Source organism: Agelaius phoeniceus, chromosome 24, assembly GCF_051311805.1.
Source record: "Agelaius phoeniceus isolate bAgePho1 chromosome 24, bAgePho1.hap1, whole genome shotgun sequence".
NCBI classification, from domain to species: domain Eukaryota; kingdom Metazoa; phylum Chordata; class Aves; order Passeriformes; family Icteridae; genus Agelaius; species Agelaius phoeniceus.
The window spans coordinates 4,779,428-4,804,135 of record NC_135288.1 but is presented as its reverse complement, the minus strand read 5'-3'; the positions used below and the strand labels follow the sequence as shown (position 1 = coordinate 4,804,135).

General features: G+C 53.7%; 1 protein-coding gene across 1 annotated transcript; it reads right to left on the bottom strand.

Annotated features, from left to right (window-relative positions):
- Positions 1 to 4,672: 4,672 nt before the first annotated feature.
- On the bottom strand, positions 4,673 to 24,642 carry NPHP4 (nephrocystin 4). Its single transcript, XM_054647889.2, has 29 exons — positions 24,379 to 24,642; positions 23,959 to 24,173; positions 23,013 to 23,144; positions 21,119 to 21,291; positions 20,757 to 20,821; positions 20,331 to 20,486; positions 19,443 to 19,579; positions 18,575 to 18,741; positions 18,366 to 18,492; positions 16,776 to 16,949; positions 16,522 to 16,651; positions 14,268 to 14,314; positions 13,383 to 13,573; positions 13,088 to 13,279; positions 12,340 to 12,512; positions 11,940 to 12,100; positions 11,077 to 11,257; positions 10,137 to 10,253; positions 9,866 to 9,945; positions 9,486 to 9,703; positions 9,203 to 9,392; positions 8,962 to 9,045; positions 8,710 to 8,866; positions 8,305 to 8,390; positions 7,353 to 7,438; positions 7,100 to 7,271; positions 6,347 to 6,526; positions 5,430 to 5,573; positions 4,673 to 5,264 (listed from the first exon to the last, which is right to left on the bottom strand). Exons 2-29 carry the CDS (start codon positions 24,094 to 24,096, stop codon positions 5,124 to 5,126), a joined length of 3,999 nt encoding a protein of 1,332 aa, XP_054503864.2. The 5' UTR covers positions 24,097 to 24,173; positions 24,379 to 24,642; the 3' UTR covers positions 4,673 to 5,123.
- Between the last annotated feature and the right edge of the window lie 66 nt (positions 24,643 to 24,708).

Here is a 24,708-nt window from a genome sequence, read left to right as displayed (position 1 = left end):
GCGATGCTCAGCGCCACGGCAGCAGCCCCCGGGCTGTCCCACCCACTGCCGTGTGGGTGAGCAGCTCTGCTCCAGCCTGGCATTTCTGGGACACCCGTGTCCACAGAGGTTTGAGCAGTGACTGCCAAAGGACACACGTGGACCTGGCATAGGGAACAGCATCCTCACAGGTAGAGGCTTTTTGGCAGTATTGGAAAGTTTCCGAGTGTTTGCAAAGTTCTGATTTGTTAGGCACGAACATGTTGGGTTTGCTGGTCCCTCTGCCTGGTTGACTGCTTCAGCACTGCTGAGCCTGGAGATTGGGAGGATTTCCAGGCAGCCAAATGCCAGATGCTGGTGGCCCCCAGGACAGTTTCCCTCAGCTATACACACCACAGAGAATTCATTTAGCCATAATCCAAGAGGCTCTGGGAAGCAGCAGAATCCATCCCCTCTGGTGAGCATCCCCTGGGATTCCCCAGGGCCACAGAGCTAGGGTAGCTGCTGTCCCAAACTCCCCTGTGAGCAATTTTAGCAAAGAGCAACAAACCTCCCCATGTCCCCTTCAGCTGCCAGACCCACGTGGCCAGGACCATGCACATGTGGTCCTCACAGAGAGAACAATTCCAAGTGTCTATAAATACCTAGGAAGGTAAATGCATTAACCTTATCGTGATCCCAGGGTGTAATTACATACAGCCTGGCTCCCAGGTAAATTAGTACATTAATAATAATTTTGTTCCATAATTACTGTCATTCCTTAGATCTCGCAGCTATTTGCCCATTCACTTACACGTGCAAGGGCATTCCCACCACCATTCCCACTGCTGGAGCAGCCTTGGCCAAACAGCTCCAGGCAGTGCTTGGGAAATCTGTTTGTAGACTCATCGTTTAGATAAAGATGCTACAAACAAACCAGCCTGGTCCTCGTTCAGCTGTGGAGCTGATTCCCACCAGAGGAGAAGATTTTCTGCTGGCCAAGCTCCTTGGAGAGTCAGGTGGGATCAGCTCCAACATGGGAGGAAAACTCATCCTGGGAACCTGTTCCTGGCATGCCTGGGATGCTTTACTGTGGAGTGGGGCACTGGGACAGGGTCACAAGCACACCAGGACTGAAGCCACCAGGTCTGCCCAGTGGCTGCACATGGCAAAGGCAGTTGCAGAACTGCTGGATGCTCAGAGACTCCCAGGCCCCACAAGGGCAGTCCCCAGGAGGAGCCTCTCCATTGGCTCAAGAAGAGGAAGGAAGGGAGCATCCACTCGGATCTCCATGGAAACCAGGGAGAGGTGGGGAAGACTTTAATTTGAAGTGCTGATTTGGCAGAGGCCCTGGGAGCCATAGGCAGGAGATGAGCTGCATTAAGGAGCAGCAGGGGGGGCCTGTGGCTCTGCAAATGGGTACCAAAAGGGTATCTGATACCATTAGGCTTGAAAAAAGTTGCTGTGAAAGGCAGGGAATCAAATGGGAGCAGTGTAGCAGCAAATGATTTATTTAATTCATTTGGCCCCTTTTCTGTGCACAAATTATCCATAGAGAGAATTTTTCTTTTTTTTTTTTTCCTTCTGAATTTGCTTATTAATTTTCAGCAAGGGGGCAGATGGCTGATGTAGGCAGAGCTCAGAGCATCCTGCTGCCTGCACCCTGGGTGAAAGCAAACCCTGACACCATCCCCACACCACAGGGACTGCAGCCACCAGCACCTCCTGCTCCAGCTCCCTCCACACATACTTTGGAGATAAACAGAAGGCTGCAGCCTCCAAGGCTTTGCTTCCAGGACTTTTCATTTACTGTAATTACTGAATGATGTTTCCCCTGAGATAAGATCCGCGTGACATTTGTGCAGCCAAACCTCCTGCTCACACCCCCCAAACACCTCCACAGCCACAAACATCCAGGTCCTGCAGCAGGGGACAAAGCCAGCACCTCAGGGGGATCCATGGGGCAGCTCCTCCAACTTCCCAGGGATGAGTGCAGGGTTTGGCAAGCCACAGGAAAGCAGGATGAGACCCTCATGCTAATCTGGGCTGGGAGGTGAGGAGCAGCTGTCAGTGCCCCTAAAATCAAGTGCTCTCTAAACATGAATTTGGGGTGCAGTCTGATGTACCCTCATGCTGATGAACCAAGTGATTTGCTTTTGCTCCCACAAACCCATTCTCACCACCCAGAAGAATCCCCTGCAGCATCAGCCTTGCAAGAGGGGCTTTCATTGCCTACAGCACCCACACGGTTTATTTAAAAACCTTAATAGTATTTGGAAATTACAGGCAAATGTTCCATGTTGACCTTCACTAAGGTGGCTGCGGTTTCCCACCTCCGTACAGTAAATCAGTGGGTAAATGAACACAGAGACTCAATTCATCATCAAATGTCAAGCCTGAGACAGAAAGACGGGAAATGATTTAAAAGCAACTGGCAGTTTAGAACTGCTGCAAATTTCTCATTATAGAGCTGCGAATTGTTATGAAAAACTAATCTGTGTTTTAAGCTTTGGTCTGCCCAGAGCTACCAAGGCCCCTCTCCTTCCACCCCTCCTTTCAGTTGGGGTGAGTTCCACCTGACACCTCCAAAAGCCTTTGAGCATCACCCCCTTGGATGCCCTGCTCTCCATCAGACCCTGCAGGAGCTGAGCTCCATAGGGTGGATTTTCAGGTGTGTTTTGTGAGCACCATTCCCAGCTGAGCATCCTTCCCCGGGGGTTTTTCTCCCCCAGGCCAACTCCTTCGATGTCACCATGACACTCATCACCCTCCTCTCTGTGGGACTAACCAGGGAGTGAGGGTGTGCTTTGCAAAATCCTCCACATCCCATCCATTGCAGCTGAACAGAAGCACAAGCACTGCAGCTCAGAGGCTCCTTGTAGCTCCTGCCAGACTCCTTTCTCCAGAGACACTAATAAAATGCATTTCCTCCAGCCAGTGTCTCACTTAGGGAACCTTCGCCTGGGCGTGATTGAGTGCACTTAATACAGTCGCTCTCACTGTAGAAAGGATTCTGAGCCTCCTATTTGACAGCCTTGATCTTAAAGAAATCCATTAAGAGCAGCTTTATCTCTGGGTTTTGTAACCATTAAATCAGGTTTTATCAAGTCGGTGACGCGCTTTTAGAAGACTAGAGCGAGAAACAAGGAATAAACCTCCCAAACTCCCATGCTGGGGCTGCTGGGAGATTTGGGTGACATGGAAATAACCAAGAAAGGGTTTGTCTCAGTGGAAAGCCTCCCAGGGTGAGATGCTGCCTCACCAGCAGGTTGCAGGAGCCTTTGCTGGATGCTGCCGTGCTGCTTCCATGCGCCTCAATCAGCTTTTGGTTTGGCAGAGGTGCTAAATACTCATTTCAGCTAATAAAGATGCCCGGTAATGTCATATTACAGGGCTGGCGAGCTCCCAGCAAATATTATGGTGAGGCTTTGTTTAATTAGAGCGTTCTCAGGCAGTCGCAATTTCCTCCTCATAATGGGGAAAACAAGCTGGGTTTAAAAGTTTGGGCTGGCGGCAAACCCTGCTGAGGCTTGGGCATCCTGAGAGCCGGTTTCCCAAGGGCCCTCAGCTGCTGCAGGAGCTTCATCCCCAATTCCAATGTTGTTTTTTTTTCTTTTTTTTACCTTATTTTCTCATTACTAGTAGCAGATTTTTAGTTGCCCCTCCCTGGCCCGGGTGCTGGGGCCAGGTCTCCCTGCTGTCCTTACTCCTCTGTTGCCATTCCTGCAATGCCTGTGCCAAGGCAGTGACAAGGTCTCATCTGCATCTGCTCCAAGAGGGACAACACCCCTGAGAATTACTGAACCCACGGAAAGGGCTTTTCAATCCCTCCCCTCCCTGCACACCTCGGTGATGAGACACAAACCAAGGTTTTTAGGGCAAATTAATTTTGTCATTACTGGAATCCAGTTTCCCTCCTGACATGCATGCAAATGGGAAGAGCACACCAAGCTGCATGCCAGGCACGGGTGCTCGAGTTCATTGTCATTAGCAGGGATGACTTCATTAAGAAGTGGGAACCCAAGAAGCTGCCCCCACACTTGAGTTTGAGACACAGCAGCAATTCCAAGGGCCATAGCCATAATGCTAAGCAGCTGGGTCACAAGGCATTTGCATTTCCTACGGGGAAAGCTTTATCAGCTTTCTCTAAAGACGGTTCTGTAGATTTTGGGCCACAGACATGTGCTGCAGGGGAGCAGGCAGCACCATTCAAGCACCAGCTCAGCTCAAGTCTCTGTGCTGGCATCCCCTGAATGCTGGCACATCATTCACCATTCGAGCTGCCTGCGCTGCAGGTACAGCACCAGCTCATTCATAAGCCTCAAGAAATATTGTTGTGTGAAAATGTAATAAAAATTATTCAGCTAATCTACTTTAATAACCCAACTTCGGGGCCTCTCTGTGCTGCAGACAGTATAATCATTTCTAAAATATGAGCTGTCATTTCCCATCAGTGCGAGGGAGGCAGAGGAACTCGGCACCCGACTTTATCGGGGCCACTAATTCACCAGCCTCGGGCCTGTGCAGAGTGAGGCAGCATTCCCAGAGCTGGTGGGCTGCCCTACCCTCCCAATCCCAGTTATGGTCCCTGCCCTGACCCCCAGGATGCTGCTCCAGGGGATGGGGGTGAGGCAGGGGACCTCCAGGACTCATCTCCACAGGACAGGGATGCTGAGGATTTCCATCTTCTCAGGAAGAAAATGCTGCCACACTCTGACAGTTGTGCACAGCAATTTTTATGCATCAAGGATGAGTAAAAAGTATCAAAAGCACCCGTAAAACTGCCTTAGTGTGTACAAAACTCACCGCTGAATATAAAATATTTTAAAAATATTCCGCAGAATCAAATCTGCAAACTTTTTAAGTTAAAAAAAGATTAAAAGTGCCTAAAATATCATCATGCCTAACAAAAATACAGATCCTGCAGTCACAAAGCGCCGTAACAAACACATCCACTCGTCTCAATTTGTGCAGATGGAGCCGTGTGGCACCACCAGCACTCATGGCAATGCCCGGGGATCCCACTGACAGAGACACCCCCCAGCCTGGCAAGGTGACAGCCGGGGCATGGGGGTCATGAGCACCCTCAGACAGACACAGCCACCCCCAAGGTGGTGTGGGCTGGCACAGGAAGCTGCAGCTTTGCAGTGACAGGGCAGGCGGCCTCACTGGTACAGGACCTTCACGCAGAAGGTCTCCTCGTTCTTGTCCTCGTGGTCATTGATGTGAATCAGGATCTCCTCCTCCCCCACAGTCTGGCTGGGGGCGAAGCGCAGGCCGATGGTGTACACCTCCCCTCCAGCCACCTGCAGGACAGAGGGCTGGAGGAGGCAGCAGGACCTGCCCAGGCCCCTTCATGTGCCCACCTTCCCCCAGCCAGGGTGGCCCTCATGGCCGGCACCCACCCAGCATCACCTGGTCTGGCCGGATGAGGGGCCTGACAAGGGGGGAGTGCTGGCAGCAGGACGTACCTCGAAGGAGTCCTCCCTGAACTGCAGCAGGTCAGGGCGGTTGGTGCACAGGAAGTAGAGCCGGGGTGAGGGGTAGGGGTTGGTGTAGGTGATGCGCTTGTTGCAGCCTTTCCCACCTCCCGCAGGCAGAGAGATCTCAAAGGCCTGTGGAGCAAGCAGGGGCCCAGATGGCAGCAGCAAAACGGGCACTCCCCAAAACCCACCACAGAAAATTGCCTCCCACACACTGCCCTCCCCTCCCACACCTCACATCCGCTCTGCCAGCCAGAGGAAAAATCCCACCTTTGATCAAAAGAAGCAACAATTAATTATGAGTGTGAAGGACAAAGGGCTGGGAGAGCAGCAGAGACTAGCCAGCTCCTTCTCATTCCCAGGAAGAGCTGTGGTGCTCAGATAACTAGATGAACTTGATGACCCTGAACAGCCCCTTCCAGCCCCAGCTACTCTGATTCTCTTAACACCTCACAGCACAAGCAGCATGTGGCAGGACAATGGGACATTGGTGTAAATGCCAATCTGAACCTTTCCCAGTACCAAGAGGTTCAGGAAAACATTTTTAGAAGGAACACATTAGCCAGGAAATCTAATTTTCTGTCTTTGAGGCAAGGCCTCTGCCAGCACAGCGCTAATCGAAAGCAGCATGCTGCAGCTCTAATTTCACAACTGGGAATACTTCCGAGCTGCCGCTCCTCAGCGTGGGGCTGCCTCCAAAACAGCCTAAAAGACATTCTACCAGGGGCTTCAGTGAGATTATTCAAGTACCCCAAGGGCTAAATGTGTGTTTATGATGGCAAGCGCCAAAAAAAACACAGATGGAAAGAGAGGAAGAAGCAGGAGACAGCCCCAGGTTATGGGCTGAACTGAGACCAGTGATCCGGTGCCATCACTACGTTTCGCAGTGGCGAGAGCTGCCGTACCTTGGAGATGAGAGGCTGCCTGCAGGACAGGCAGAGCAGCCAGGAGGACACCAGCTGGTGGGACTCCACATCCACCAGGTTGAGGTAGATGAACTTGCTGCCAGCCCGCCGTGGCCTCACACCGATGTACAGGTCCTGAATGCCATTGGCAGGGAGGAGGAAGGCACCGTTCGGATCCATCTGTGGAACAACACCTTCGTGGAGGTACAGCCACCCACCACGGCTGATCACAGCCCTGAAAAGTCCAGCTTGGAGCATCAATTAGACCCAATTGCTCTTAAAAACCTGTACCCCTATTCCATCACTATTGAATGCCATACCTCACAGCCCCAGGAATACTCTGGGACTAATTCATGTCAGGAAGGACAAGAGCCACTTGGGAACACCCAGGGCCTCCCCAGCCCAAGGGTTGCACCACACAGGCTTTGCCTGAGGAGCCTTTGCCTTTCCTCTACAGGACAGCAATGGAGTTTTTCTGCCTTTTATTATTCACATTTCCAATTACGGACGAACGAATTCTAAAGAAATTGAGAGTCTTCAGACAGTCTCATTAACGCAGATAATTTGCCCTCCGGGGTTTCGCGCCAATGATCCTACACATGACAACTCTAATCAAAAGATAATTATCACAAACGCTTTACGGCTCTCAGTTGTTCACAGTTCCACGTGGGTTGCCTTTTGCTTTCTGGAGGGGGTTTCTTTGGGCTAACCCAGGCCAGCCAGCCAGCCCCAGCCCACCACCACGGGGGTTACCTCCAGCTCCTGGGGGTGGGAGGTGAAGGCCCGCACCCTCCGCGGGGCCGCGGTGCCGCGCAGCAGCAGCGAGAGGCGCGTCAGCTGCCCGGCCGTGCAGGCGACGTCCAGGCGCTGCAGAGAGTGCAGGTAGAACTGCCAGATCTGCACAGGGGCTGCCAGCCAGGCGTCCCTGTGCATGGACAGACGGACAGGGCTCGTCACACACCACGGCAGCCAACGTTCCCCACCCTTTTGGGGTCCTGCTACTTACGTATAAATGGCAACAAAGAATTTTTTGATCTGCGGGCTTGGTCCTCCGGCTACTTTGAGAAAGATGTCCTGTGGCTCACCAGGCCCCTGCATAGACAACAGAGCATTGTCCCAGCAGTTGACCAGCTAATGAAGACCCCAGGGGTGTCTTCCCATTAATGAGGGAGCTACCACCAACTCCCTTACGAAAGCAGATGCTTTCGGTTCCTCGTTAAACTACGTTATTAAGTTATTATACAGCTTGGCTGAGCTCTCCCAGTATTTTTAATTACAAAAGAGGATACAAATGACTATCACATTCCAGGTCTGTATCTGTAATCAAATTTTGGCAAATTTTCCACAAGTTTTCTAACAAGCCCTAATCCAATTACCATACTAACGCTTTTCCGCAACAGCAATTAGCAACTATCCCTCGTTGCCATTTGCATGGACATGCCCAAGTTTATTTTTCCCTTCCACCTCTTCCTGCTGTTGAGCCAGCCCAGGAGAGCCTCCTGCTTCAGGAGAGAGTGGGATGGTGCAGGGCTGGGCATGGAGCTGCCCCTCTACTCTAGCATCCTTCAGCAGGGACAGGCTTTGCTGTGCACCCCAAGGACACATCGTCCCCCCACCCGCTGCAAACGGCTGTGGATACCCCGAGCAGCAGAAAGCCCAACAAAAGGCTGCTTCTCCCCAGCATCTGAATCATCTGGTACTTGCTCAAAAGAACAAGCAAGTACAGGCTGCTGCATGATGCGATAAGGGGCAATGCTCAGCCTCCCCCGCCAAAACAACACAGCTCCTTTTAATTGGGAATGAAAAGCAATTCCAGCTTCGTTGCTGCCACTGTGTCACTGCCACGTGCTGGTACACAGGGATGCTCTGTGGTTGCACCCACATCAGCAGCTCTCTGCCAACCCAAACAATCTGCAGGAGGAGGACACGAGGAACAGCAATGCCCAAGTGTAGCATACCAAGGATTTGGTTTCACAAATGATGTCGGGGTCGCTGCAGCGAACGAACATCTCAGGCTGCCCTCCTGGCACCCCCACTGGCGTGCCTGTGGACAAGGGACCAAGAAAATCACCTTCAGCTTCTCCTCTACCTGTGCCTTTCCCCTGTGCCCCACGCAGCTTCACACAGAACCCCTCAAGCTTGACTACCAGCAAACTACATGGGTGTGCAGATGTAGGGAATTCAGGTTGAAGTTAACAGAGCAAGATGGATGGAGAGCAAGCGAGGAGCCCAGGGCTCTGAAGGCATGAGGAGCCAGCAATGTGCTCTCTGGATGCCGCTGTGCCTCCAGAAAGGCTCCATGAACTATGGATGATGGCTAACAAGGAAAAGCCCAAGCCCTGCCAGGTACGCCACAGACTCACCAGGGAGGGTGTGCCAGGGAGGCAGCCGAATGGTTTTCTTCAGGAAGGTGAGCTCTGGATGGTAGAAGCGAAAGGTCTGGTCCACCACATGGGGCTGGGGCTCCACCTTCACCCGCAGGAGTGCAATGGGCTTCCCCCTGCTCACCTGGAAGGAGACCTGTCCCGAGGACCAGCAGGAGACGGCTGGGGTTTTCCAGTGATTCTGCTCCTCCCATGCAGCCCCTCAAGCAGTGTTTCACATGGCTTCCTAACCTGGATGAGCTTTGTCTGCTTGGCCTCACTCTTCCCAAAGGAATGAGCTTTGGCATTGGCACCAGTGCCCAGCCCAGCCGGCCCCTGTGGGGTGAAACAATGAGTTCTTTCAGGGTAGGTGCAGCATCACTGTGGCTGCTGCTGCTCCCCATGGCGGTTCCAGCCTGCTCTGCAATGGTAACCACAGCCAAGGGGAACACTTTGTAACAGGAACAGCTCAAAACAGCTCAGAACAGCCTACCTGTGCTGCAACCACAGCAGGGTCTGCAGAGAAGGTCTGGTATTTGAAGGGGATGTGGACAGTCTCACTGGGGCGCAGGTAGACCTGAGGCTTGAGGTCCTCACGGAGATGGAACATATCCTCTTCCACCGGTGTAACACTCTTGGTCAGCTCCTTGAAGTGGCGCCACTCCCTCGGGTCCAGGATGACACTGGGGCAGTGAGCAGCAGAGGTGCTGGTGAGGACTGGCAGGGAGCTGGCACCACCCTGGCACCTCCCCACAGGCACACAGGGGAGCCCCCACCTGAGCTCAGGGTGGTCGACCTCGATGGTCACGGTGTGCTGGACGCCATAGGGGTTCTTCAGGGCAAACTCAAAGAACTCAGCTGTCCCCAGCACAGCGTGGACAGTGCGGGTGGCTGTGATGGCCTGGCTGAGCATCTGGTAGATGCTCTCTCCCTTGATGTGATCCCGGTAGGAGTTGATGACCTGCAGGTCCCAGGCACGCTGCTTTGGCCAGCCCTGCACCCAGAGGGAAGGAACCATAAGCACAGAGACACCACAGGGGGGTCTGGCCCCACGCCCTGCTGCCACCAGCACCCTCGTGCAGCCACACCAGTGCCACGTGGTGCAGCCAGTGGGTGGACATGGCCTCACTGAGGGTGACCAGGGGGCCAGGCTCACTTCTGGCCGGCGACTGCGCAGCGCAGCCTCCAGCTCATTGTCCACATCCACCAGCCTTCGTGCCCACACCGTCCTCCTGCCTGTGGAAAGAGAGCACCATGGCACCAAGGAAGGACTCCCCAGATACTGCAGCCCCCAGGAGCTCTGCAATACTGCAGGGCTGGAAAGAAGAGCACCAGAGGGGCAGCTGACCCACAGCTGGCACTGCAGCAGCAGAGACCCTGCCCACCTCAACCCACAGGGGCACAGGCCAGGCCCCAGCAGGACTCACCACCAGGAGTGTTCAGGGAGTACCCCCTGCCACCTGGGGTGGTGACAGTGCTGTCTGGTGCAGTGACAATGCACGAATGGGATGGCAGCTGCCCTGGGATCTCCTCACATGGGTGACCTGCCACAAGCAGAGACAGGAGTGAGTGGAAACCATCCCATTTTCTTTGTTATAAAATCTACTGCAAATTTTTACCTCCCTGCAGCTCTGTTCAGCCAATTTACACAACGCAAGCAGGAGAGAATATCTGGAAACCAGTGATGCCCTAAGAGCCCCACATGCTCCCCAGAGCCTGTTCTGTCACACAGTCACCTGCCCAAGGATGGAGCAGCACTGAGAGCACACACCATCCTGAGCCCCTCACCAGCTCTTGCTTTCATTTCTGAGCTCTGCCTCCCCCTGCATGGCCACGTGCTGCTGCATCTCCCCACTCCCACAAGGCTGTGCCAAGTGGAGCCACACAAAGCTCTAAACCCACCAGGCATTTGCCCAGCCTACACATCCCGTCCCCATCCTTCAGAAAAGGGTACCAAGCTTTGCCATCTTGTTTCTAACAGTGTTTTCATTTTTTTTAAGAAAAGAGAATGGGAAAAACAACAGTCGAAGGGTGGCTTCTGTCCTGGCACAGCAGCTCTTTGTCAGGGTGCAAGTTAAACCACTCCCTGGGTTGTGGATCTCAGATTCTCCTTCCCAGGAGCTTATCGGCCCTTTGCAGGCAAAGTATGGAAATGACGATTTAAGATATCTTATATGGAGCTAATCTCTCCTCTGAAGATAAGATTTTAAAACCTGGAGTCACTGCACATTTATAGGACAGAATTAAATACGTAAAATAAAAGCAGCCAGCAGGTTCTGGGAAGGATGATGTCCCTGGGTCTCACTCAGGTACATGCTGTGTGCCCCACCCCAGCCTTTGAGGGCCGCATGAGCAGGGGGTTCTCACCAATGTTGGCCAGGCAGAGGTGGAGGTGGCCCCTCACAGCCACACGGACCCCGAGGGGCCGCAGGGCGCCGTGCCTCAGAGCCTCCCGGCCCATCACCGTCCCGTCCGGCTCGTACTCAGTCGCGGCCACCTCCAGCTCGTGGTAGGTCCTGACAGCCAGCTGGCCCTGGCGCAGCAGGGGCTGGGCACAAAGCAAGGACAGACAAAGTGCAGCGAGTCACTGGGGACTCTGGTCCAGAGGGGTCAAGGGGTCTGGGTGTCGCCCTGTTCTTCTAAAGTTCTTCTAAGCCTTCTGATGTTTACGTTTCTGTAATGGAGTTTCTCACGCAAATAATGGTTGTTTTGCATTCCTTTCTGGAGGAGGAGAGAACTGATGGACTGTTGGTTTGACCAGTGTGGTTGGAGAGGTGGCAATTTCCCCCTCCAATCCATGGTCACTTTTGGAATTCTATAAATATCGAGGTCCAGAAATGAATGTGCCTTTTTTGCCTTGGACATCTCAGCGTGTGAGTGTTGTTCATTTTGTGTTGTATTGCAACATCTGGGTATGAATGGCACTGATGTCCTGGCTCTGCAGGGCTTAGTGCTAGAATACTGCCAGAGTTCCAGGGAAGGGCAAAGAAAGTAAGTGCTTTGTCATCACTTTAGAGGAAAAGATAACAAATCCTGTGATTAGGGGCTTGTCAAGCTGACACCAGATTCAGTTACACAGAGGGGCTGACAGCATCTCCAATACTGAAGACACAACAGCATCTCAACACAGGGCCAAAGGGAGAGCTGGGCTCTTCCCTAAGCACTCTATACAGGCCCGGGACTCTTCAGAATTACCAGCCACAGGAAAAGACCTTCAATCTAACCAATACCTCCAGTTTAATGGCAGCAGACCCAAAATGGAGCAGGGAGTCTCCATCCCAGACGTCAATCTGGAGGCTGTGCTCAGCCAGGTACCGCAGAAACCAGCGCTGCTCCCCAGGCCTCAGGAAAGCTGGATCCACCATGTACTTCAGCTGCAAGCCTGGTGGTCCTGCAAGACACCACACCATCACAGACATGGCACTTGGCTTGGTGGGAAGCCTCAATGTGCAGCACCTCACACAACTGACCACTGTGTACTCCTTCAAACACTGGATGTTCTGAATGTTTTTCATGACGTGCAAACCAGCAGAGGTTTGCTATTAACACCAGCCCATCCCTAGGGCCAGAGGCAAGCCCTCATCCACCCAACAGAATGGGTCACACGTGGATGCTCAAACCAGAGCTTACTGGTTAGGGTCCCATCCTCGTTGACACGGACAAGGAGCTGAGCTGGCACAGCCAGGCCCCCATCCATGCTGACCAGCTGCAGCCGGGGCGTGGTGACCGGTGGGAAACGGTAGAACTGGAAGGTGAGGAAGACAGTCCTTGGCCACAGCCCCTCCACGCCGCCCTGGGCATCTCTTGAGGAGAGAGAGAGGGGTTTGGGTTACTTGTGGCACAGCACTGCCACTCTGTCATGAGCTACTCATGCATTTGGCACATGCCAAGAGGCAGAAGAACAAGAGAAGATTGGCAGCACCACAAGTATTTGGACTTTTCTGAAGACAGCGGCCATACGGTTTGCCTTAACTTCCCAAAAAGCTTTGTAATTCCAGCTGTCTCCTGCCATATGCTGTGATGGAGGCGCCCAGCAAAGACAACGTGCTACCTTCCCACAGCACACTGCCAGCCATGAAAAAAACAGAAGTGGGCCCTTATCCAGCCAAAGCCACCCCTTGGGTGCCAATTTTCCCAACTCCATTTGCATTTCTGGAGAAACCCTGCATTAATGAGCTCTGACATCAGATTGTGGCTTATGGATCCAATTCAAAAAAAACTGGATTATGACTTAAAAGTGCCCAGGGAGGACAAAAGCAGGTTAAAAGAAGAGACATCTCCTGCCCAAGCAGGGAAGAGGGTTAGGGGAATTTGGAAAGGACTCTGTCCAGGAAGCCTTTGGGATCTACCCACACAAGACCACGAGCTGCCATCCCACCTTCCAAAAGCCAGGAACTGCAGGACTATTTCATTGCCTTGCAGAGGGTCAGCTTCCTCCAGCCGCAGGTTGGAACTGCCCAGCTCCACTGGCTCTGAGATTTCCACTGGCTCCTGGTTGCAGTCCAGGATGTCTGGGAAGCCGGCAGCGTGCAGGCGTGCCAGCGCACCACGAGACAGGGACACGTGGGAACTGATGGAGAAACAGGGCTGAGCTCCACAAATAGGGCCACAGGGACCCTGGCAGGGCAGGTGATGGGGCCACAGGAGCCTGGGGAGGGGCAGCTGAGCATCACCTGCATGCCTGCAGCCCCACAGCAGCCATGGGCAGCTGCAGCGGGGTGAAGGGCAGCGCCTGCAGCTGGTCACTGGCACAGGGCTCTGTGTCTGGCGAGCCCAGGTCGGCCTCCAGGTGGGTGATGCCCCCATCCTGCTGCAGGGTCTGGCCTGTGCTCCGTGGTGAGGCCACGAGCTGGGACACTGACAGCTGGTGAGAGAATGGCAAGCGTGAGCAGCCACAGCCCCAAGGCAGCCCCCTGAGGCAGCCCTGGAGGCAAGCTGAGCCAGCAGCCCCTCTGTGCTAGAGGAGCTCAGCCACCACGTGCCCCAGTGTTGTCATTCCACCAAGAAGTGTTACAACTTGGCCACACAAGGGTTTGCACCTCCTCTGTCATTTCCCTGCTGCTCGCTCCCTGGCAAGAGGAGGGATGAGCACAAGCAGCAGGAAGATCAAACTGCTTAATGCAGCCTTATGAGGCATTTCATTTCATCAAAAATATTTGCGTGCATTGACTCCTGCATCGAGATATAAAACAGCATAAAGAGGGCTCTCAGTATTCACAGCTCTCCTTAAATCTTGGGAGCTCTGCACGAACAAGCCATGTGTCTCTGTCAGCACGTACTGGGGACAGCAGCACCCAGCAAATCTGGGCTGTCAAAAACCAGAGCTGCCCTCACTCCTGCAGCATGAAAAGAGCACAGGGAATCTCTCCCAGCACATCACAGGCAGGAGCTGCTTTGCTGCCTGGAAAAGGTGGAGTCGAGGACACTTGGTGCCTCTTGGCTGCATCAGACAGGTAAACAGGCACGGGATGGGTCCAGAAGCACACCCTACACGTGGGCCACCCCCTGGGGAATGCTGCTGCCCAACACCCATACCCACTGGTGCATGTGGCACTTACCCCTGGTCCCCGTGGAGAGACTGGCACTCGCCGTGGGGCTGGCACTCCTGTGGAGAGGGACAGGAGAGATGCTGTAAAGGAGCCAAAACCCTCAGGCCCCATAACTGCAGCTGCACCACTGCCACCAAACTGCCCTGTCCTCCCACCAGCCCTTTTCAATTTTAGGTGCGAAGGCAGCACAGTGAAGCAGTTTACCATCACCCAAACACTTCTTTTGACTTATTTCCCAATAAGACTGCTGCTTGGGGGTTAACACAGCACATCTCCAGATCCATCCGTTATTTTGCCGTGAATCAGGCTAACTGTGCCACAAACAACAGCTCCCCCATCCCCTGACAGCGCCGCGGTGCCTCACGGCCACGCGGTGCTGCCTAAGTGGGATGCTTAATGAGACGTGAAAGTTTTAGGATACTTAAGGTTTTCATCGTTTCTCTGTTATTTTTTGTCACTCCCTCCAACTGCTGGAGCATTTGTGCCCCGAAACGGTGGCAGCTTTATCGTGTTTATATTCGGCTGCTCTCTGGAGCCAGCACAGCTGAGCTCGCTGAGCCGTGGAGCTGCGGGTCCTTCGCAGCAGAGCAGGGGCACAGATGTTCCATCTCTGCATCCACGTGATGCTTAGACCTTAATTTGCTTTCCCCCACCACATATATCCCAGCTATTCCATGCTGGCTGCTGTGTAAAGGAAATCACCCTGTTTCCCTCATGCCTAAAATATTGTTTCCTTCCAGTCAGGATGGCTTTGGCTGGTGTTGAGAAGAGGATGGACAGATACAGCAGCAACACCAGCATCTGAGCTGACAGATGAAGCTCTTGGCCTCCCCTGGGCCAGGCAGCAGCACGTTTCTCAACAGAGCTCTACAAAAAGTTAACCCAATAGTCTCTTCAGTACCTTGCAACACAGGCTAAGGGGGCACAGCTCTGGGACCACCGCTGAATTTGCAAGCCCTCCTTTGTGCCATAAGCCCCCTGGAGCTGGGAAATGCCAGGGAGTTTGTCCCTGAAAATCACCTTGATGGGGATCTTCCCTCACCAGGGACACAGCCCACAGCCCAGCACATTCCCTCAAGCTGGAGCACTCCAGACCCCCACCAGGTTGGAAGCTCAGTGTCACCACTCCTCACCACACCACAACTCCATCAGCATCCCAGCCACCTACAGCTGAAAGGCACCAGGAAAAACTTTTCAAGCAGCACCACGAAGGTACCAGTCATGATGCAGCCTGTGCTGCAGGAAAATGAGCCCCACATACCCTGACATCACGAGACCCCTTCATCTGCCACTAAAGCTTTCCTCACCAAAGCCCCTCCCAGCAGCAATCCTGGCTCCTCACCAGCAGAAACACAGGATTTGTCACAGCAAAGCCAAGGTGCCACTGCCATCTTGTGGTTCCACAGCACTGGAACCAGCATGGAACAGCAACCCACCGTAATGGGCATTGCCTGGCCCGTGGGCTGACACTAAATGGCTCATCAGAGAGCTGGGGAGATATGACACACACTGAAACACTGCCTGGTGTCTGAAGCATCACCCTGAGACACATCTGGGACCCCAGCAGGAGCAGCGCTGCAAAGAAAGGGCAGTTTGCTTCCCACCAATCACAAAAGGGGGATGAGAGAGAAACAAGTCAAAGGATTTTTAGGAGCACAGTGTCTGGACACAACGTCATGGCCAAACTCCAGCCTACAGCATTTTTCCTTCCATCTCCAATAGAGCAGAGGGGTGGTGGAACCCCAAAAAAACAGCCCCCCAAACTATAGACAGATGCTTCTGTGCACATGCACAGATGCTGCCTGCTCCTCCCCAGCCAGGCACCAACACATCCTGCACACATCAACCCAACCCAGGCTGCTGTCACACTCCCTCAGTGGTGGCACAGCCAGATTGCTTTTCCCCAGCCTATGACTGACATCTCTCTTGTCCCCATGTCTGGAGAGACTCTGAGTCCAGAGAGAGGAGCAGCAGTACCTGCAGTGAGAACATGCTGCTGGTGTGGCCACTGCACCCAGAATGGGAGCAGGCCTGGGCAGCGCTGGCAATTCCTGGGGATTTTGCACATGGCTCAGCAATACTATCACATGAGAATTTTGCAAGTTAAAAAGTAAGAGCTGAATTCAACTTGACAAAAATCTTGCTTCACTCCGGTAATTCATAACTAGCTTGCTGAAACTCACTGAAGTCTTGTTTTCTCTCCCGAGCAGACACCAGTGCCACACTCTATATTTTAAATGTCAGCGATCTGGAAAACACTCACTCAGCGATGGCGTAGGAGGCTCCTTCGACTCGTCCCTGTCTTTACATAGGATCTCCGCAGCAGTTACAAGATGTTCTTCCGAATCAGTGGAAACATGGAATTGGACAGTCCCAGACTCCACGTGCTTCCCCTGAAGTTGGCAACAAAAATGCTTTCAGACAGTGTGGTACACGCAGCCTTCCTCGTGCCTCTGACAGCAGCGGCTCCCTCGCCCTGACACCAAGCAAAGCTGCCAGGGGCCAGCACACCCTTACCTGCCGGGAGCTCGGGGGGGTCCGGTAGACCAAGGTTTGGCAGGGGCCACGGCGGGCACCACCACGCAGGGGCAGGATCACATCTGTGTCACCAGGGCCCGGGACGGGGCTCCAGACAGCCCAGCGCACCGAGCGCATGTCGGCCGCCTCGCTGCGGGCACTGCCGGACAGGGCCTGGGGTGGGGGAGCACAGTGAGCACCAGGCAGCCCCAGCTCAGTGCCAGGCAGCCCCAGCTCACTGCCAGAGCCCAGGAATGGGTGCTGCCAGACAGACACTGCCTCTCATGCCCCACCGCGCCTCCTCACACCTGGCTCTGGCAGCACAGAAGCCAGTGCTCTTCATCCCGTTCTGGAGACATTTCATTTTCCAGGACCTTATGCCTCGGTAACCCCTCCCTCAAGCAGCTGCACGAAGGGATATATGTTGGACCCCCATCCCTGGCAGAGGGGAAAAGTTTCCACTTACCCAGCACATCCACAGCCTCCCTCAAACCGAAGGAGGGGAACAGAAACAAGAGAGGGCTCTGCCAGCACCCACCCTCCCCCTCAGAGCTAATTATGGCACTGAGGACAAGGACAAGGTGATCAGCTTTGCAAGCAGCTTTGGGATTAACCACTCTGCCCCAGGGCTGCACCACAGGGACTGGCTCCACTGCTGCCCCAGACAGCACTCACACAGAGCCAAACAGATCTGCCTCTGGAACCCCAAATCTCCACGGGATCTTGGACTTCAGCTTTCCAACAGAGCTGGACCCAACAACTTCCAACAGCACAGCTCAGTGTCTCCCTTCTCAGTACAAATCCCTCTGGCCTGGTACAGGCATCCTGCTTTGCAAATGCCCATTTCCCCTACTTTGGTTCTGGACAGCTTAACAGAGGCATTTGCCACATTTTCAATGAACATCTTAGCGGGACGATTAAAGCCTCTAACACTTGGCAATCGATTCAACCAGCCAGGAGCTGATGGCTCCAACAACACAAGGTCTCTGGAGGGGATACACAGTACTCATTGAGCTGGGTTTAACCTGCAGAAAGGTTAAACTAAGTTATGAGTAAACGATCAGTAAGTAGGTGAGAGTGTATTGACTGCAGAGACCACCCTCAGAGATGTCTCCTGCCTTTACAGCTTGAGAACATCAGGCTGAAGCACCCAGAAAAACCTCATCACTCAGGGCAAAAACAAAAAAAAAAAGAGTGGGAAAGGGTTAACCTCTTTTCAGCATAAATGTCAAATTCTAAAGAAAAGCCTTTTTGATATTACAAAAAAGCTGAAATTTTCCAAAATAGCTTGCCAGAGCACTATGAGAATACTGCAGGGTACATTCCTCCATCTACATATAAACAGTGGAGAAATGCAACCACATGTTATTAAAATAATTCCCCAAGCCGTGCAAGTTGTTGTGTGCAGTGCTGTGGAAGGCACCCACACACTTTGCAGGGCCCTGCATTACACAGCACAGCCATGCAACAAGGACTTGGAGAAGCAGGACGGTGAAACAGGCAGAGGAAGGAATTCCTCAGCAGGGCTCACTCCTCCAGAATGGATCCCTGCTCTTTCACAGGCACAGAGAGACACACGCTCAGCCCTACCTTGCCACCAGCTCTCCCCGTGCTGCAGAAGACATATTCCAGCTGGAAGCAGACCCTGAATGCCGGGTGAGGGACCATTTCACTCAGCTGGATGCGGCTCCTCAGCACCAGGGCTTGACCTGCATCCCTGTGCGGGATGGAGAAGCGGCTGTGAGAGGCACCTGAGGCAGGAGGGAAGCAGCAGCAGCAGCAGAGGAGCTCCCCGTTACCTGGCTCCAGAGCTGGGCACCCCCTGGCAGCGACCTGGTGACAATTGTGCCCCTGGCACCAGCACAGCGACCTGCGGAGCCTGGACAAAGCGCAGCCCATTGTGGACGCCGACGTGCAGCCGCCGCTCCCGAACCACCACCTCCTCACCATCCGGGGCAGTGTTAGCCTGTGACAGGAATGTTTTACACCTTGGGCAGCACTCTCTGTGCTGACCACAACCAGAAGAATACAGGCAACCCTTCAGAAACTCAAAAAACAGGGCCTGTTCCCCCAGCAGGTGATAGATATTAAAATCTTTTGCCTTTATGGCAGAGTTGGTGCAAATCTGGCAAGAAAGGACCTGGCCAGTGGCTGTCACTCCAAAGGGATGGACTTGATACACGCTGCATCTCATCTCTGCATTTCCCACAGCAAAGCAAAGCCAAATTCTGCTTAGGAGTGTCTGGATGTTCAAAACAAAGCCCACACGGAGCACACACATACTAATCCAATAGGGAAACAAGCTAAAGGCTTCCACAGCAAAAGAAAAAATTGGAGACTCCAAGAGAAACAAATGCATGAATATCACTTACTTGACACTTTTCACCCCACCCATAATTCCAGACACTAGAATTACTGCTCTACACTGTGCCTTCCCCTGCCCCAATCACACTGGCAGTACCTAGAATGATGGAATCACAGAATGGTTGGGATTGGAAGGGACCTTAAGCATTATCTTGTTCCACCCCCTACCATGGGACATCTACTAGAGCAGGTTGCTCCAAGCTCCATCCAACCTGGCCTTGGACATTTCCAGGGATGGGGGAGCCACAGTTTCTCTGGGCAACCTGTGCCAGGGTTTCACCACCCTCACAGCACTCTACTTACCTGAAGTAAGCGATCACTGTTCAGTAAATCCAGCAGTTCCTCCTCAAACTCCTCCAGGGAAGGGTACAACTGGACAAAAAGCCGCTCCAGATAGCAGGTGACCGTCTTCATCAGCCGGGGCTTCTGCAAGCAGTCACCTGAAAGACAAGGTGGTGGCCACAGGTTTCCCAAGCAAACAGAATGCCACCACTGCTGTGCTGGGGTGCCCTGCAGTGGCTCTGCCCACTCAGCTTCTGAGTACAGGCCTGAACACCTGCAGGGACTCAGCTGCTTTCAAGACCTTGCTCAGCTTCAGTACCAACAGTTAATACCCCAAAGCCATCAGCAGTAGTAGGTTTTCCAGGCAGGAAGCTGAAGAATAATTCAGAACTCTGAGGAATTTTTTACCCTCTGAATCTTCAGCTCACGTATTTTAATTGCAGAAGCTCGAAGGGCAACGTGCCATAAGGAGAGATTAACAAAAGCCAAGTGGGCAAGAGCTCATGCTCCCAAACCTGCCAGGCCCCAGCGATGCTGATGAACCCACCTCCGAGGAGTTTAAACAAGCTGCAAAAGCTCTTTTTAAGATTCTGCTGAACGACTGTAATTAAACCAACCATCACTTATCCCTAGCAGCTTCCCAGGAGCAAAGCAATTAACGGACAGGGAACTGACTGAGCCATTTTGACAGACTCCAGACTGAGCTCTGAGCGTGAGGGCTGTGGCCCCCCGCAGGGGGAATGCTCTTGAGAAGGGGACACATTGCAGAGAAACCACTGTGCTGCCACAAATCTCATCCCAGTGGCCTCCTGCCCTGCCCACAGCCTCACAGGGACCCCCTGCCTTAAAGCAGGAGCAGCACTGGCAGAGGGAAAGGGAATAGGAATGGGAAAGGGAAAGGACTCTTACCTGTGTCTCCACGTGCCGGCAGCAAGCCAGGAACAGTCTGCAGCCCAGATATCAGCAGGTTTTCAGGAAGTAGGTGAAATATTGCCTCCAGGGGCTGGTGGGACTTTAGGCCATACTGCAGGTGGCTCTTCTCCATCACTGTCATGTATTTGTTCTCTGAAAAAAACATCCCAAAATGACCAAAACTGGGGAGACAGCCCCACAGACCCAATGCTGAATGAATCATTAACTGTGAGTACACGTGCTAGGAGCAAAGGAAACCCTGTGTTTGCACAGCCAGGCCATTCCCAGCTGACAGTAAGGCACATCCACTGAGCAGTACCAAGGCACAGACCATGCCTCACATCAAGCAGACACATACAACACACATTTGGGTAAGAGAAGCCACCAAGAAGGGCTGAGATGCCACGTCTGGCTGCTGCTTACTTTCTACAGGGTCCTGGAAGCGTGGGTGCAGTAGGGCACGTGGTGTCCCATGGTACAGCTTCAGCCTGAAAGCAAGGAGCACATGTGCAGCAGTCAGTAAATCCACCCTGAAGCAATCTCCATCTTCCATTACATCTCCATCTTCCACAAAGCCCCTACTCAGCAGCAAAACCCACCCAACCCACTCTGGAAAAGCCTTTTAGGAAAGGGACAGGCATTCCTTCCAAACCCACTGCTTCACCAGAGTGAAGAATTCCAGGTTTCTAAATGCTGGCTCTGTTTCTGCAGCCCCAGAACCACCCTTCCCCTCCCCAACCAAAGCAGCCATGCACATTGCCACCTCAATTCTCAGTGTGACCTACGCTCTGTCCTCAGTGGCCGGGTCTGTCACCTCTGATCCGCCGTGGAAGAGGGGGATGATCCCAAAGCCACAGGAAAGGTGCTGAGAGCCCCCATCCCCTTTCCCAGCTCTCATTACCACTTCCACGACAGCAGCGATGCCAGGGTGGTTCAAGGAGGTGTGGAAATAAACAACCTGGGACAGGAAAGGAGAAAGATGGGCTGTTTCAGAGCTGGCAGTGGCAGATGCAGGCAGAGCAATGCCTGTTGTGCTGGGACACTCAGTGGCACCACCAGAACATCTATTAAAGCTTCCAGACAGAAGCTAATGGCAAATCACTCCTGACACTGCTAGGAAATCTCAGCCCTTAAGTCTCAAGCATCATCTTTCTTTTTTTTTTTTAACTTTTTTTGTTGCCAACACCCGTTTTCCAGAGCAACTCGCAGGCTGCAGACCCCAAATGAATAGGGCTTTGATGCATCCCAAACCCACAGCATTAGAGCAGGAAAAAGGAGTTGGAAACCTTCCTGAAACAGGGAGGAACATGGGAGTAGCCTGGACCTAAGGGCAGGAGGGAACAGGACACAGGTCACCTCCCCAGGACAGAATTTAATGCTAGGTTCATCTTTCTATTAAAAACTCATTACCTCAGTGTTTCAGGGAAAATGTTTACTGCAATATGGGCTGTCAGGAAGGAATAACAGAGAGAGACATTCCCACATCAACCCTGGGACATAAATCGTTATTCCATTAGCCTTTACTGTGAGGTGCTGGATTAATGGCCCGACTGCTGTGCCTGCAGAGCAAGGCTCACCCTGCAAAGGCACAGGGAGCCCTGACAGGGAATGCCCTGTGCCACTGAGCTCGAGGGGCCCTCCTGATTGCACACAGCAGTTTCTGTCACTGCGTTCCTCTCCCCTAGACCCTGAGGACTAAACCCACCACACAAGCAGACTCTGATCCTGTCCTCACACCTTCCTGCTCTGGTGAGGCTGGCAAGCATGCAGGCAGCACGCACAGGCGGAGGAGCAGTGACTTTCCTCCTCACCCCACCTGTCACAAATCAATTCCAGCTCCACCTGAACTGTTCCTAACAATGAGCTGCTGGCTTTCCCACAGTTGGAAGATCCCACCCCACATGCAGATCACCCCTCCTCTGTCAGACCCTGCAGTCAATGCAGTTCAGCCACCATAGAGAGGCTGCGACACAGTCCCCCAACACCCCAAAATTCCTGCCAACTGCTCCCAACTACATGGCAAACACCCAGGAAGCCTGCAGACGCTGGGAATGTATTTGGAAAGGCAGCTCCTCCCAGCATTCAGCTCTCTCTGCAGCACTCTCTGCCCTAGTTTTAATCCATCCCTCTTCAAAACAGGCCAGGGTGGGACGGTACTGAAACACTTGGGAGGGAAACGCACACATCAAAGCCCCTCAATGTCACTGCTGATGTAAAGGAAGGAAGAGGACAGGGCCCAGCTGTTCTTCGCTTCACCTGCAGCACTGAGGAGGCGGAAACAGAGCTATGAATTGGAAAACATGGCTCATGCTATCTGTGAGGCAGTGGGATCTCTCCCCATCGAGGGACACGCTGCTTTGCTGGTATCAGCAGCAGATGGAAGCTTTGGGAGAGCTTAGCTCCCAGAACAGGAGAGAGAAGCGCTGTGCAGGAGGGTGGGCAGCTGCTCCTTCCCTTCCTTCCCATTTGTGGGGAAACACTGCTCTCTGCTGCCAGCTCTGAACACGGCAGGTGGCACTCGGTGGCACATCGCTGCTCCCACGGTGGCACTAGCCTCAGAGGAAACCCAGCACCGCAGTTTCTCAATTAACCATACGTAAAGCTTAATAAACAGGCAGTGTCTGGGATGCACCCTGGGCAAAAGGGATGGAAAAGGGTTTGGTTCTGTGCTTTCCCCACCTCGTTGAAGGTCGCCCTGGCCGAGCGTGGCAGGGCAGGGCTGGCAGCTCTCCAGCTGCTCCTCCACGTCCTCCCAAAGAAGTGGTGGTAGGTGGCATCGAAAAGGGAGAGGCGCAGCTGGTACTCGGTTCCCTGCAAGGCACAAAGCACCAGCTTTGGGGACAGGCCAGTTCTGTGTCCCCAAAGCTCAGAACACGCTTTGGTAAGAGATATGATTCCCGTTTTCTAAGGGATGCCCAAATCAGGCACACGGCCACAGACAGCTTCATGCATTGCTGCAAAACCTGCCTCCAAGCCAGAGGTGGACAGAGGAAAGGAAAAGTGGGAAAATTGAGCATTAAGCATAGAATAAAGAGGCAATTGATGTTAAAGTGATATCCAGAAAATTTAATTTAAATATACCTACCTATGCTAACAAAAAACTAAATGAAAAATTAATTAAATGCTAACTCAGATTTACAGGTATTGAAAGAACTTAGTGCTTCCAGGAGGTCTCCAGTTAGTTCCCCCCAAAACCACCTTGCTTTAAAAGCCACTGTTGGGAGCTCAGGCCCACAAACACGGACAGGAATGCTGAAAGGGGCTCAGAAAAAAAATGGAGAGTGACTTTGTACATACACAGAAAGTGACAGAATAAGGAGGGGGGGGGGGCTAAACTAAAAGAGGAGCAATTTAGGCTTGATCTTAGGGAGAAATTCTTCCTTGATAGGGTGATGAGGCACTGGCACAGGTCATCTAGAGATGCTGCAGCTGCTCCATCCCTGGAAGTGTTCAAAGCCAGTAGGTTGGAAAGGGCAAGCTGGTCTAGTGGAAGGCAGGAGGGTGGAAGGAGATGATCTGTAAGGTCCCTTCCAACCCAAACTATTCCATGAAAGTGAGACTCAGCGGAAACAACGGGTGCAGCAAGACATTGCCGGGGTCCCCTCGCGGGGCCGATCGCCCCTACCTGGGAGAGGGCAGCGCCGTGCAGGTGCTTGAGGACGCAGCGGAAGGCAGCGGAGCGGGGCGGGGGCCGGGCCCGGCCCCGCTGCGGGTGCGGCGGCAGCGGCAGGTGCTGCCGGAACACCCGCTCCCACTCGCCCATCGCCTCCCGGGGGTCGCCGCTACCTCCCGGCGCCAGCTAGGGCGGGCGCGGGGCTGGAGCACCGGGGGACACGCACCCTGCGGGAACACAGCCACACGGACCGACCACACGTGGGTGGGGACAGCCGCTGCCCACACCCGCCCCGCATGGGGATGCACACGGGTACAGCCGGGGCAGGGCCGGCCCGTGGCCGCCCACGCACCACCGGGATCCCGGTGTAAGGGAGCGGGACTGGAACCAGCCCCGTCCCTTAGCGCCCGCACCCCCCCCCCGCTCACTCACCGCGCCCCGACGCCATCTTCCTGGGCCCAACCAACCGCGCGCCGGCCCGAGGGGAGGGATGGACGCTCTGCCGCCGCTCGCTGCCTCGCCGCCCACCTCTCGCACCCCATCGCCGGTGGAAAGCGCAGACAGTCAGCGGTGAGACGATGTCGGAGCGATCCTGCAGCGGTGCGGGATGCGGCAGCAGGACGGAACAGACGGCGGAAGCGGCGGCCTCCCCCTTTCAGAGCGGGTGGTCGCGCCCGGCTCAGCATCGGGTTACTAGGGCGATGGTGCCGCACCGCGCGGGGCGGATCCTTGCTCTGGGCCCGGCCTGCTCTGCAGCCAATA